The sequence below is a fragment of the Frieseomelitta varia genome, unplaced genomic scaffold, assembly GCF_011392965.1.
Source record: "Frieseomelitta varia isolate USP_RPSP 00005682 unplaced genomic scaffold, Fvar_1.2 scaffold_154, whole genome shotgun sequence".
In the NCBI taxonomy this organism is placed as follows: domain Eukaryota; kingdom Metazoa; phylum Arthropoda; class Insecta; order Hymenoptera; family Apidae; genus Frieseomelitta; species Frieseomelitta varia.
This window is the reverse complement of record NW_025109239.1, coordinates 606,747-623,180: the sequence shown is the minus strand read 5'-3', so window position 1 is coordinate 623,180 and position 16,434 is coordinate 606,747. Positions and strand designations below refer to the sequence as shown.

Genomic DNA, 16,434 nt, shown 5'->3' with positions numbered 1-16,434 from the left:
CTTCGTTTATTTCTACTCAGCCCTATTGTTACTATTATGTTACTTGACGAATACTTTGTTATATATCAGTTACATATTGCCAAGATTGTAAGTGATATATAACAAAGTATTCGTCAAGTAACATTTTGTATAACATTTTCTTGTCTTGTGCGAGTAATCTTTCTGAAACGTAACTTGAAACATATGTTGAAGAGCATGAGCATGACTTGGATATCATTTAGCGTACAACGGTTACATTGTTGCTGAATTTCTGTGACAACGAAAAACTTGAGAATTCAGAAAATTAAACGTGTGATCAAGATGTGTAAAGTAAATATTATTGTGTATCAATATTTTTGTGTTAAAATTAAAATTATATAAATTTAACTGTTTTTTTTATTTTATTTGTAATTTTGTAATTCTCAAACTATAATTGGCAAAAAACAAAATTTAAAATAAACGAAAGTTATTTCTTTTAATTATTTATTTATTTAAAGATTTATCGAATGGTAAAGATTTATTACTTGTTTGAACAATTACAGAAAATATATAAACAAAATTATTGGTAATTTTTTTACCAAATACACGATGCAATAAAAAAAATATATAATTGTATGATTAGTAAATGTATCTTTGTACATTCCTCAAACACTGATCACTTTTACCATAAATGAATATCATATTGATCTTTTCTTGAGTTGAGTTCATTATGAATTACTGAAGTATTTCGATATACTGCTCGGGATTTCAAGTTACGAGAAGAGATTATCATTGACAATAAATAATAAACATCTTTATTTACATTTGTTATTAGGCTCTCGATTGTTGCGTCTTGAAGGTCTATAATTTCGACAGAGATAAATTTATGCGTTGAACTTAAATTTTCAGCGTCATGTTCTTCACATATCTGAACGTATTTTTTACCAACTACACGATATAATAAAAAAAATATAATTGTATGAAAAAAAACATCAGTGACCTTGAAAATTCCGAAAACAATGATCTTGAAAAAAAATATTTTTTAGTTTTTATAAAATTACATTATATTAATTATATTATAATAGTTTTAGCCTTTCGATATCATTCATGTTAGGTAAAAAATACTTTTGCATCATCACAATTGAAATCGAAAAGATATTTAGATGGCCTCACTTAAATGGATCACTTTGAACATTAGAATTCCTTAAATTTTTATCGTTTAACCTTAATGTTGAAAATTCAATAAAATAACGAAATTTAACATTAACTCATACATATATTATTGTGAAATAAGTATTTCATTGAAATATGAGATAACAATATATAGTTTCAAACAATATTTCCATTAATTTTTACTTCAAATAATTGTATTGCAAGTAATCAGTTCCGGGATTTTATACTTCTTTTAAGTAGAGTTTTATCTTTTTAAATTTTTATTCTTTTTTTAGATTTTTATCTACTACAGTAGATTAAATTTTTATTTTTAAATAGTTAAAAATTTTTAAATTATTTTTACATTATTAACTTATTTATTTATTATTTTTAATTAACTCATATTATTAATTTAGTTTTCAAATTATATTTTTCATATAATCTTTACAATACAACGTAAAAACAAAAAAAAAAGAAAACATTTACAGCGATGAGTGAAATGGAACACACGTGGAATGATATTTTTTCGAGTATTTGCACGTAGAATACCAAAAAAAGGAAAAAGCAAAATGTAGGATGTTTTGACCCTCCTAAAAAAATTTTATCACCATATCTTTTATACCATCACCATTGTGGCAGATACAAACTATTTTTTTAGAGTCAGTTTTGCACTATAATTAATTTAAATGAAAAATTATTTATAAATTGTTGCAACTTTGTAAAAAGGATCATATAACAATTTATTTGCTCTCATTTTAAAACGTTTTAAAGTTTCTATTTTGATTTGTAAGATTTTTTTCGTTATTTTATTGAATTTTCAACATTAGGGTTAAACGATAAAAATTCAAGGAATTTTAACGTTCAAAGTTCAATAAAATGACAAAGAAGTCGTTGTAAAGAAAAAATTTGAATTTTTAAAACTGAGATGGATTAACCTGTCTACTTTTACTTTTTCACTTGCTACGTGATGTAGAAATATCTTTTGGAAAAAACTAATTTAAGGCTCTACGTTTTAAAATGAAATCAAATAAATTGTTGCATGATTTTCAACGAAATATCGATAATTTCCTATCATTGTGTGTATATGTATACTCTTCACTATATAAATATAAAAATTTAAATATATAATATATATAAATTTTATGTATAATATATATAAATTTTTGGATATTTATAATAATTGAGTAAACTGCGCAGTAAACTGTGCAGTTAGCTACATTACAGTAAGAAATTAAAGAAATGTTTTTGAATATCCCAAAGACTATATCGTATAGAGAAAAATTGCTTATTGTTAGACTCATGACCCTGAGAACATATTTCAAGTTAATATAATTATTTATTTATTAATTACCAAATTTTGTACCTCATATTTTTAAAAATAATGAATATACGAAAAGCAAATAATCTAAAATAATAGAAACATCATTTGAATATACTAATTATTTTGTAGAAACAAATATGCAATGATAGAAATAGGCAATTTAATATGTTATAATTAAAATACTTCATTATGAATATGTTCTAGACATGGATCCGATTCTGTTCAGTTTTCGCGTGAAATTTTATCCACCGGATCCTCTCAGACTGAAGGAAGAAATAACTAGGTATCAAGTTTACCAACAACTTAAAAGGGACCTTCTTCATGGACGGCTATATTGCAGTCCAGGTGAAGCAGCTCTGCTAGCGGCGTGCATCGTGCAAAGTGAGTGTATTTTTATTTTATACAATTTCATTAAGTTAAGAAGTTATTATTAAATAATTTTAACAGAGGTCTTTTTTCATAGTAAAAAAAAAAAAAACATTCAAACTGAACATAATGATATTGAAAATTGAGAATTTTTATATTTATATAAATTAAATTCTATTGATTGAAGTACAAAACTTTGATTTTTTATTTGTTATTTTATTAGTGGGCTATTAAATAGACTTTTGTGTTATGTAAATTTCTGTTGTACATAAAATTATATTTTATTACGGCAAAAACGTTATGTATTTAAATGAATAAATTTAGCTTCATAATTCATATAAAAGTATAAGAATATAATATTAGCAATGTTGGTAATTAATATCATTAGTAATTTGTAATAATTGTATTAATTGAATATGTGGTATATGTTAGAAGATTATATCTTATGTAGTGTTCCTCAATTTTCTCATATTTGTAACCTAGAAGATATTTATTACATGCGAGGTTAATACATTTTACTAGTTATATTTAAATAATTTAAGAAAAAAACAATAGGAAATTATGAAAAAGCCAGAAACAATCAGTTTGCTTTCTATTAAAACAATAATGACATTTTTATTCAAATATAAAAATATAAATGAAATTGTATGTTAGCAACCAACATATTAACCTTTGATTAATTTTTTTTGAATATTTAAATATTTGATTTTTTTTTATTGAAACACATGTTCATCTGTTTTATATATATATATGATGTGCATTGCCTTTGTGTATCTCTCGTAATAAATGTTTCGTTGCAATAAAGGACGAATTGCATATTGTATAAGATGTTGTATAAAATTGCATTATTTTATTCTAAAGTACACTATAATTTTCATGTCCGAGCAATCGATTCTTACTAATTTATACTTTATACCACTATACTCTATATACTTACTATATAACTGCACAGACGGTCATAACTTGTTGCTTTAACACAATCATTTCATTCAGCATAACATGAAATTACAACTTTGATAGTATTTAAAATCTAAATTAATCATGAAGTTATAAAGTTACAGGAATTCTATTTATAATCCTAAATGAAATATCTATTTTTCTAGAGAGTATATTATATAGGATAGAATTCTACATGTTTATAATTCGTTTATTGTTATAAAGATATTCCGGTTTCTCAGAATCGATTATCGAACTTATTAATTTTTCTCCAATTTTAATATTTCCATGTGATTATCCAATTTTTATCGTTTAAATGAACTTGGATAATCACATATTTTGGAATTTTCTAATTAAAATATTTTTGAGAATATATCTTTGAGAAAGATATCATCGTATTACTTAAAACTGATTTCATAACATAATGCATCATTATGTAACCAATTATTCCGATTTTCTTCACGAAGCGACGTGCAATACACTGTTTATTTCTAAATGAATTTCATAAAGATAAATTATATACTCTGAATTAAATTTCATTTTTTAGGATTTTATTTCAGGATAATTTCAAGGATCAATAATGTGGCGATAAAGTTATTGTTGGATATTTCCGCCATATAAGTTCATAAATGCTTTTTTGAATATGAACGATTGCAGATTATGAGTAATGATATTTTATTAATACAATGATATTTTGGTACCGTATTCTGCTCTCCCTAATAATGAAAAACGAACATGTATCCATATTGAAGTACATTGCAATATGTTGTAATACATAACAATAACAATATGTATGCTATTATAATATATTGTTGTTGTTGTGTTAATTATTATTATTATTATTATTATTATTATTATTATATTGCAATGTAATATACATATATATGTGTATGTCGTATTATTAGAGACACTACATGTAGAATTAGAACTATTATTAGTTTTTTCTTTTTAAAAAGAAGCAAATAATTTACTTACTTATATAGAAGCAAATATTACATACAATGTTTGAAATGTAAGTTTTCAATGTTATTGCAAAACGTACCCCCGAACTGCTCTTAATAAAAGTTATACAAGTTGATGGATTGGTGATAGTTTTAACATCTTTTTGTTGCATAGTCTGTACAGTCTGATAATTTAATTTATTTGGATTTTCACTTATGGGAATATCGTAAAAAAATTTGATTTATATACATACTTGAAGAAACGAAAATGAAATCGAAAGAAAGAAATCTTCAATATTTTCAATAGTCTCTATGTAAAGTTGATCCAAAGTAGAGGAGAATCATTTTTAGTAATTTATGTAAGTAATTTTTAATCATTCTTACGATACTCTGTCATAAGCAAAAAGTGTTTATATCTTGGAAAGGAAGAGCTTCTGGACCTATGTTTATATGATCTTTTTTCATCTTTAGGAAAAGCAGAATACGGTACCAAAGTTCAGCCACCTATTTCCATGTCGTCCTGTATATACGGAAAGCTTGCGGCAACGATGCAGCTAATGAACGACACGTCTTTGGTTTGTGAAATTTCATTCGGGCGATGCAAGCCTCAAAGATCAAGAAGGCCGACGATCATATAAATCAACGGTATATAGGGATGTTTTAAGAACAGTAATTGAAGAAAATTCAAGAAATTAACCTGTAAGTACGTATTAGAACTTGGATTAAAAGATAAAAGTGTTCTTGATCGTTGAAAGGCTGTGAGGAAATTGGATAATTGGATGTCGCGTGAATTAAATAAAACATGATAGCAACAACGATGTGTCTACACAATGCAATTATTTCTGTATCAGAAATATGAAAATATATTTCAGGTAAAAAGTTGTATGATATCGAATGTGGGAATATTATGATGATAATTGTTTTACCTTGAGATACACATCGGAGTGCACAGTAAAGATCATATTTATTAGTTTTTATATAGGGTAAATCCGGGATAGTTTGACCACTTTTTGAAAAAAACAATGTACAAAATGTTGTTTCTTTCAAATTTTTATTACTTTGAATAAATTTAGTTATTATCCAGTTTATTTAACGATTATAAATAAATCATATTTTCTGACAAATTAAAATTATCTATTTCCATTTCCAATAGAAAACATTTACACTGCAACTGACCGGTTTCACCCGCATATCCAGGTTAGACCGTTATGGTCTAACTACTATACTATATAAATTTTATTTATACTTATTTAATTTATCATTATTTAAATTTACAAAATTTATTTATTATTAAATAATTCTTTTCTATTTTTGATATAATTTAATTAGTTTTATATTTTATATTTATTGTAATAAAATTATATATTAATAATGAATTAAATATAAACTATATTTATTACCTACATTATTTAAAACTTAAGATTTTTATTCGAAATTAATTAAAATTTATCATATTTAATTTATATTAATTTTAAAATAGTTCGGTGAGACCGATTTAAAATAATGAGAAATATAGTGAAAAATAATGAGATATATAGTTTACAAAAAATATAACGAATAAGGAAGTTAATTTGTATATCTTTCTTCTTCAATTATCTGCATAAATTGCAAATATTTTTGTATTTAAATTATCTGTCATGAAGCCATCGACTGCAGCTGAGACACCTAAAGCAGTCATGACTTTTCAAGATTTCGAAATAGTATTCTCCGTATTTTTTTATGAAATTAGCACTCCATTTAGATCTATCGCGTTTTCTTTTATACATCGTAGATATTTTTTATTAATTTGTAATTATATATTTAAAATTACACGTGTTTTGTCGCTTGTGAGTGCTCCAATCTAATTGTTTTGATTGCTAAGTGACTTTTGTTGTATGTGAGTGTGATGATGTATCGCGCTACTCCGTCTTGACAGTAGAATGATATATAGTGTATTTGACACCAACGAGTACCTCGACTACAGAAGCCCAACCATGGAAACAAAAACTACATCGATTCGAAACCAACCGAAATCTTCAAACATACAGCCTGAAAAATCTTATGCATCAGCCACAACCAATAGTTCATTCCTCAGTAAAGAACAGGCAATTATAATTGATGCCATAGATGGCACAACCGTGAAGGATTATGTAATAGCCATAGCAAAAACGCTGGACCCAACGCCATCCGCTTTGCATCCCGTATATCCAACAACAGAATTTGTATCTATTTCGACAGTTAAACTATAACAAAACAATTTACTAACAACTACAAAACACTTAACATCAACAATACGAACACCACAGTCAGATCCTTGTAAATCCATCACAACGAATAATTTTAACGTTTCTCCTACTGTACCCCACGAGTTCATTGAAAAATTCCTAATGGATGAAAACATAAAAGCAACATCCAAACTCACCTTTCTCCGAGCTGGACTACAGGAATCCTTCTTTGCGCACATAATGAGCTTTAGAAGGCAAATTTACGTAGATCTAGATGCTCAAAAAATCCCTGAATCGTTCCTAATAACACATGACGACACAGTACCGAATATTCGTTTCCACCAACAAAGTCAGTTGTTTTCTATGCAAATAAGAGGGACATTTTGCAAAACAATGTATCTTACACACCCAACCAACTTAACAATAATAATAGGGAACTTAACAATAATAATAGGGAAACCAACAGCAGCGATATACCAAGAGAAAGGGAACAGATATTATCCTCCAGTAATACACAAGAAACCACAAGTATTTTATACGAAAACCAAACCGAAACAGAAAACCAAAAAAGAAACAAAAATTCCAACACCACCACTACCGACCTACCTACAATTAATACTAACAACACACTCAACGATCCACTACAGAACACAGAAATATTTAAATCCTCCGCTACTTACAAAAGACCACTATCAACCTCAACTGAAAGCCAGTCAAATGATAAACGAAATTCAAAAAAGACGACAAACAACAATGACCCAAATCCGAAAGGAAATCCCACAACCACCAACATAAAAAATAAATCCAAACGCAGCCAATTGCTAATCAGAATCATAGAGCAAATGGATGATCTACTCAAGCCAGTCAAACAAATCCTAGAAGATTCCACTAACAACTTTGTGCTCAACTATATACAACTCAAATTTTCTGGAAAACGCCATTGGCAACGAAGACCCAATCGATACCACCGAAAGCTACACTTCCGACACAAATGGCATAATCCATGTGTTGAAGTCAATACATCCCTCTCTACAAGACCCGAGTATAAAAAATCGACTGCATCGCCTTATAGAAAAACTAAAAACTGACTCTACAATAAATATATCCTTACAACCTAATCTTCCACAAAATCAACACTAATAACATTGCCTACTAATAAATTATAACTACGTATAAGGACTAAGCAATGCACATACAAAAATTATTACTCCAAATAATTCAATGGAACCTTAATGGTTCTACAGTCGACTCGAACATCTAGAATTTCTAATTGACAATCTCCAACCTCAAATAATCTGTCTACAGGAAACGAACTTCAAACATCAGAGTACTGGACAGATTAAAAATTACAAAACCTTCAACAAAAACCGCAATTCCACGCAAGCGGAAGTGTAGCTACCCTTATCAGAAACACCATACATAGCGAGGAAATAACGATCTCATCCAACTTCGAAGTTACCAAAATTACATGCCTTACAGATCTATATATATATATATATATATATGCAACCTATACATCCCAAACAGTCAACAACTAAACGAATCCGAATTAACCCAACTAACCAACCAAATACCATTTTTGTTCGGCATTCCACCGGTTCAGTGCGATAAATCTAACTCTCTGCAGCCCATCTATAACCCAAAATATTACAGTCGATGATTTATATGATAGTGACCACTTCCCAATAAAGGTAACATACAATCTGAACCGAAGCAGCGAATCCTACAAGCCGCCAAAATGGAAATTTCAAGAAGCCAACTGGGAACCGAGAGTCACTAACAAACTCATATTCCTAATTTGTACCACTAAATCCTATCAATTCTAATATCATAAACATAGCTGTGGAACGACTAACAGAAGCAGCCAACATAGCTATACCGAGAACAAAAAAAACTAATAAAAAAAAATTCAAATTCACCCTATGGTGGAACGAACAATGCGCACAAGCTATAAAAGACAGTAAACATGCCTTCAACAGGTATAAAAATCATAAAATTACAGAAAACCTTGTTAACTTTAAAAAACTTAGAGCAATATCCCGCAAAACCCTAAAAAACAGCAAAAGACAGGCATGGATAAACTATGTCTCATCTCTAAACTCAGTTACACCACTCTCATCAATCTGGAAAAAGATAAAAACAATAAAAGGGTCCACCACATAAACTGCGATACCTGCCTTAGTCAAAAAAGATAATTCACTCATCACAGATCCGAATAAAATCTCCGAAGTCCTAGCAACAACATTCCAAACAAACTCTAGCGATGACAATTACACCAAAGAATTTCAGACCTATAAAAGAGAAACGGAAACTAATCAGACGACATCCTTAACAGTAGATTTCGACCTACCCACCACATCCGCTTTAGATATGCTTCTACAACTCAATGAACGTCAACACTTCTTAAACAAGTGCTCGATTACCAGCCCAGGATCCGACGAAATACCGAACATACTCCTAATTAACCTGTCACAAGAAGTACTCAATTATATGTTATCAATATTTAACGGTACATGGACTCAAAATATTTCCCCAACCAGTTGGCAAAAAGCAATAGTTGTTCCTATTCTGAAACCAGGAAAAATCCCAACGAACCCAAACGGCTACCGACCGATAGCATTAACAAACACTATGTGCAAATTAATGGAGAAAATTATAAATTACAAACTCCGATGGTTCCTTGAAAGCAAACAACTGATTTCCAAGTTCCAAAGTGGCTTCCGACAATTCCATTCCACATACGACCATCTAATAAACCTGGGAAGTAACATATGTGAAGTCTTTGCCAATAAATAACACGTCTAGATATTGAGAAGGCTTACGACAGGAGGCCTGGAGAAGCAGAATCTTAAAAATCCTTCAAAACTATGGCCTCAAAGGAAATATCCTCAATTTTATCAGCAACTTCCTATCCACCAGAACATCAAAGTCAGAGATAACAACACCCTTTCTCCTCCAAAAATCCTAAAATATGGCGTACCACAAGGCTCCGTCTTAAGTGTATCTCTATTCCTGATCGCAATAAACGACGTATTGGACTGCATAACAAACCCAGTCATGGGACTACCATTCGCCGACGATTTAACTCTTGTATGCAAAGGTAAAAATCCACATACTATTCAAATCTTACTCCAAGAAACTCTGGATAAATTACAAAAATGGACACAGGCATCAGGCTTCGAATTTTCCACGAAACTAGAAACAATAATTTTTAACAGAAAACAACCACCCACAAAAATAAACGTAACACTCAACAACCAACTATTAAAAGAAACTACTTCCATTAAACTATTAGGAATCACCTTTGACTCGCGACTAACTTAGAAACCTCATATCGAAAAACTCAAAATTGACAACAATTTAATATCCTAGAAACAATAGCTGCAAATAACAGGTGAGCAGATATAAACGTATTACTATCAACATATAAAGCAATAGTACGATCTAAGTTAGACTACGGATCGATTGTCTACAATTCCGCCAATCCCAACATATTAAAAAAACTAGAAATCATACACAATAGTGCACTCAGAATAACAGTCGGTGCCTTCCGTACCAGCCCAATTAACGACATTCTAAGCGAAATATCAGAATCACCGTTACAGATTCGAAGAAAGTATCTAAGCATTAAATTTGCAGCCAAAGTCGCCTCCACTCCACTAAACGCCGTATATCAAAACACGTTTAAACAAAACAACCTCAACCTCACACACAAAAAAAAAAAAAGAACACCCCTTCCATTCTACTGCAGGATTAAGAACTGTCTAAACGACAGATGGAAATTCATCCTACAATGAAAAGATCTATTCACAACATATCCACATGGACCATTCCAGCAATTGAAACCAATACCTCATTACTCAACTACGCCAAGGAAAAAGTAACTCGTCCATGTTAAAATCGCTATTTCAAGAGTTAGATAAAATTTTCCCAAACCACATACATATATACACAAATGGATCTCAAACCCCAAACGGATCCAGATATGCAGTCGCCGGTAATAGACTAAACAACTCAATTAAACTCCACCCAAAAGCTCCCATCCTTCATTGTGAACTCAATGCGATTAAACACGCTATCGAGCTTACGTCCACAGATCAAAACAAGAACTTCACTATTTTCTGCGACTCTATAAACGCCATTTCATCAATCCAGAATCCGTGGACAAATGACTCAGTCATCCAAGACTGCCAAGAGCTTTACATCAAATCGACAAATAGAAACAACACAGTTACTGTAACCCCGGCCATATTGGCAATGTTGGAAACGAAAGAGCCGACAAATTGGCCAAAGAAGCTGCCAACTTATCTAATTCCAACCACTACAACAATAGCCTACCAGAAAAAACCACACTCCACCTGCTCAAAAAGAAAATAAGTGACAACTGGAATAAAAACTGGAAATCCACATTAAAACCACATCAAAAAATAGTTAGGAACGACTTCTTCAAGAAGAGCATCGCCTGCACTCTACTAAGACACGACCAAGTCATAACCTCAAGAATCATAATAGGATACACAAAACTCACCCACCAACATCTTCTATACAAAAAAGAACCTCCAACTTGCGAACTATGCAAAGTGCCGCTAACGGTGGACCACATTATTTTGGAGTGCAGAAAATACACTGGAAAACGTCTAGAGTGCAACATAAAATCCACCCTGAATGACAACCAAATGGACAACAACACAATCAAGAACCTTCTACAATACCTGAAACTAACAAGTATACAAGAGACTATGATTACCTGAGTCGCTACCGTAAAGTGGTTGATGCTACTTTTAAATAACGAAACAAAAAAAAAAAGGAATAAAAATTAATTATCAGTAGAAACACTTTATACTGCTTTAACCACACAATAAATAATGTTTGTAAACATTATCTCGGACGGAGACAGCCGCGACAGAAGAATAACAAAGAATAAAAGAATAATATATATATATATATATATATATATATATATATATATATATATATAGAGAGAGAGAGAGAGAGGGGGGGGGGGTTCGTTGCATTTTATTATGAGGATTAATAGTTCACATAAATAAAAAAAATCATAATTCACAGCATACCAAAAATTGTCGTCCAATACCGGATACCTACTTAAATAGTAGATTTTAAGGTTTACATAATTAATAATGTTAATAAAAAACATTTAAATGAAGCATGACTTTTATTTAAATGTGTTTACAAATATCACAAGCAAAATAATCGATAATAATCAGTTCATGTTATCCTACGATCATTTCCTTTTTTTCTTTTTAATTTCAGATATATTTTTGTATAAAAATGGAGGAAGAAAAATCTGAAGCTTTTTTTTAATCTAAATAAAAAGTATTTCTTCAAATTTGTCCGGTACTGCACGACAAGCAAGCAGGAAAAGACTTAAATTTGATACGTGCGTACAAAGTAATGTACAAGGTAAATTGCAAAAACTGGGACATTTATGTACACCTAATAGTTTAGAAATAATATACATAATATAACAAAATTATTTACTTACCTGGAAAATAAGAAATCCAATATGAAAAATAATTTTTGTGGTACGAACTAGCACAAAGTAACGTAAACGTATGTTTTATATTTACCTTATTGCAAGTCAAATTCACCCCTTTTCAAATCGTTTTGTCTACAGATTTGTTTTCTTATGCCATTATAACAAAAATAAAATCCAATATAAAGTTATTATTCCGAAATAAAAATTTTGCTGCACGTATGTAATAATACTTAAACAAAAAATAAAATGACATAAAATTAATATGAAACATTTATTTATTTAACAGCAAAATATAAAATTATATTTATTTAACAGTAAAAATATTATTTACGTACACTAAATATATAAATATTAAAAATGTTATTTATATGAAGATATAGGTAGTTTTATATACATATTCACATAATAATTATGACAATCTGTAGGAGTGACAGTTGCAACAGTGATTAATAACATCCACTAATGTTCATGATTTGAAAGTTCAACAAAGTATTTCTTGCACAGAATTTAATTTTTGAAAAAACTTCTTCAATGGAGTTCATCATTGGAGAGTATGGTAATAGAAATAATAAAGTGTATTACTTCACTTTTAATTCACCAACACGATGAATTTTATTTGCAAAATGGTGAATTTGATCTGTGAAAATGTGAATTTTATTTGCAAAAAAAGTGAATATAATCTGCAAAAGGATTAATTTGTAATGCCGGTTTCCTATAATATCCGCCGCGTTATACGGGAATTTTAATTCAACGATTTCGAAAAATTTTAACATGCTGCATCCGTTCCTGATAATGCAAATCATCATGTGCAGGTTACTGAGAATGGAAATTCATGTAATTAGTATAATACTTATCGGATATTTATGCAACTAAAATATGTTCATGTATGTAAGAAATATGTAGATAATATCGGATATTTATGCTACTAAAATATGTTCATATATGCAAGAATGATAATATGTTAAATTATGTAGAATACATGTTCACATTGCATGAAGTTGTTCACGAAAATATTGAAACTACAAGACATCTTTCTTGGACATACTATAGAATATGGAAATATCATTAGCGGTATAATAAGATTCGACTGTCGCCGTTATATTAATAAAATTTGCAATGAATCTAAAAACGTATATATAACAGTTGCAAGTATGTATATATATGTATTACGGAGATCCAGAAAGTATTTAGATAGTCATTATTCATTACACAGAAATGCGTCGTGATAACATGTAGTAAACAGGAAATTATTTTTTTACAAAGAAATAAGAAAAAAATACAGAGTACAATTTTTTGATTTCAGGCTTTATTTTTGAGAAAATCGACTTTGAATATTTATTTAATCATAGCAAGTTTCCTCTTTACAATCTCTTAAAACTTGTACGATCTTTTCTCGCTATTCTATCGAATTCGAACGTTAGAATTAAGTAGCAAAACGTTAAGATTCCTTGAATTTTTGTCATTTAATGCTCAAGGTTCAATAAAATATAGCAAGTTTGAAGAAGCTGATGTAAAGGAAAGACTTTGAGCTTTGAGATTATGGTAAATCTAGTTAGATTAAGATTACGGAGTATCGATATATAGATAATAATAGATATAATAAAATATAGATAATAGATTATGGAAAATCGAGTTTTTAAGTTACACGCGGCCACCTCGATGTATCTATAGAAACCATAAACAATCGGCGATTCAACGCTTACACATATGCTGCCACAAACACGTAGCTATAGGCAATATTCATTGTAGTAGTAGCAACAGTTTTTTGCAAAAATCTCGGAAACTAAGGCCGAGCGACGGTTATATGTATAGGAAAAAGTTGTTCAAAATGTTAATATTTACAACATATTTAAAAATCGTCGAAATCGGTGAGACTCCCCCTTTTCTAAATAATTACCGATAATTTTGTAATAGTATAAAAATTTGGAATAAAAGAATTGTATGTTGATAATTGAGGTTTTATATACAGTAAGTCCTATACTTTCAAAGGATCTATTTTGGTAAAAAAATTAAATAGCAATGAATTTCGTATTGATATAAATTTGAGATTTGAAATAAAACATGCTATTGATATTTGCTGTACAATGCTGCATAATGTTGCTCATAAAAAATAAAAAAATGTCTGTTAGCGTTTTTATTAATTCGTAGTTTACCAAATGATCATTATCCATTTCTTTTAATGGAAATACCACAATCAATATTTAAAATATTCGAGTTTCGAACATAAGATGCCTGCGGTGTAAGATATTTTATGAAATATAGCTGGCACATATAACTTGACGTGAAGTTAGAAAGCTAGATTATGACAAGCAAAGACGAACTCGATGTAAAGTCAAATTACTAGAAAGTTTAAGAACAGCATAGATAAATCTGAGGCAAAGCCAAAGAGTTCAACGATTAAAGAAAGTACAGATGAACTTCATATAAAACCAGGCGGCTATAATACTTGAAAGAACCTGGAATTATAGAATCACAAGAAGGATTTAGTTTTCGTTTAACCCCTTGCGCTGGCTCGCCATAACTGGTTCGCCATAACGAGTGACCGAATACAATAATTCGTCGCTTTCTTTTTCTTTTGAACTTGTCGGTATGTCACTAGGTAGAAATTATTTAGAAGTAATATTATAGTTACATTTAAATATACTTAAAACTGAGAAAATGTTGCAATTTGGGACAAAAAATTCTCGACGTGCGTGGCATGTCATTCCAGCGCAAAAGATTAACATACCCTGTTCGAACGATTTCCATTAATTCTAATCATTAAAATTATGCGTATGAAAGACATTGTCTACATAAAATAATTATTCTATTTTTAGGTTCACTCATTTTTTGTTATTAATTATCACCCATTTTTTAATATTAAAAGTGGTTGGCATCGTTCACTGTATCGATGCTTAATAATTTCACCGTTTTTAGTGGAATTACGTTAGAACAATTAAATGCTCACGGTTGAAAGTGGTTGAATTTGAACTGGATTGGAACTTTATAAGATATAAGCACTTTTTTATAAAACAGACTCGTCGTTAGCGGGGAAGATAAAGCATTACATATAATTGGTGTAGTTATACATAAAATTCACTCACATAGCGCATTATACAATCACTTACTAAACTTAACAGTGCGTCAGTGCGTATCACTGCATACGTAAATACAACCACTGCGTTGTCATACAATTCAGGCTATAGTCATTGTCACTTCTGTGGGTAATCGCCATCTGACTATGAACTATGGTCAGTGATACTATGTCATACTACTATAGTTATACTACTATCATTCATCTATTATACAGTCCAATTATCGCGATTTTCGGTCCTATATAGGAATCGTTAATCTCACATAATTTCTTCACACACGGTCGCTATCCGCCTCAAATACAAGCGCGCGAATCGCGATCATATCGTTACTAAGTTAGGAAAAGTATCTTTTGAAATAAAAAAGTGCAAACGAACTTGATGTGAAGTCGCAGAAAATAATAGTTTGACCTGATAACTCGATCAATAAAAGTTGATACGATGTGGCAAAATCGTGTTGCGTGGGTTTGTTGTGAAGGATAATTAAGTTTAAAAATGATTGAACTCGAACACGTCATATATAGTTTATATGAAGAAAAACGTTTAATACAAAAGTTTCACAGTTTTGAGGGAGAAGTACAACTGTCATACCTGCTTCTTAAGTGTTAGTCATTTTCATATATTTGAATATCGACATTTTTTCTTTCTTGTCGACTTCTTTCAAATGAAAAGATATACTTTTCTTTACAGATTCTTATCATTCTTGTCATTCTTATCTTGTGGTTAAAAAGGAGAAATTTCTGTATAAAACATTTTTTCATCTGCAAAAAAGGCATAAAAAGTATATATATTTTTTAAATTTTTTATTTGAAAAAATTTAGTTTTAGTTTAAATGTTATTGCTGCATATACAGTTCTAGTTCTTCGTTTCATATTATTCGATTATGATTCGGTTTTGGTTCTCTCATACCGTGATTCTCTCGCTCGGAACCGCAAAACAGAAGCTGACGATCAAGAATGAAAATGATATTGCCAATATCCTGAAAAGA

General features: G+C 29.9%; 1 protein-coding gene across 5 annotated transcripts in view; it reads left to right on the top strand.

Annotated features, from left to right (window-relative positions):
- Positions 1 to 16,434, top strand: part of LOC122536064 (FERM domain-containing protein 5) — a 71,825-nt gene that overhangs the window by 19,879 nt on the left and 35,512 nt on the right. For all 5 annotated transcript variants that reach the window (XM_043668125.1, XM_043668140.1, XM_043668132.1 and 2 more), the window contains exon 4: positions 2,636 to 2,812. In XM_043668125.1, the coding sequence (XP_043524060.1) occupies positions 2,636 to 2,812 (177 nt within the window). The remainder of the gene's footprint in view (positions 1 to 2,635; positions 2,813 to 16,434) is intronic.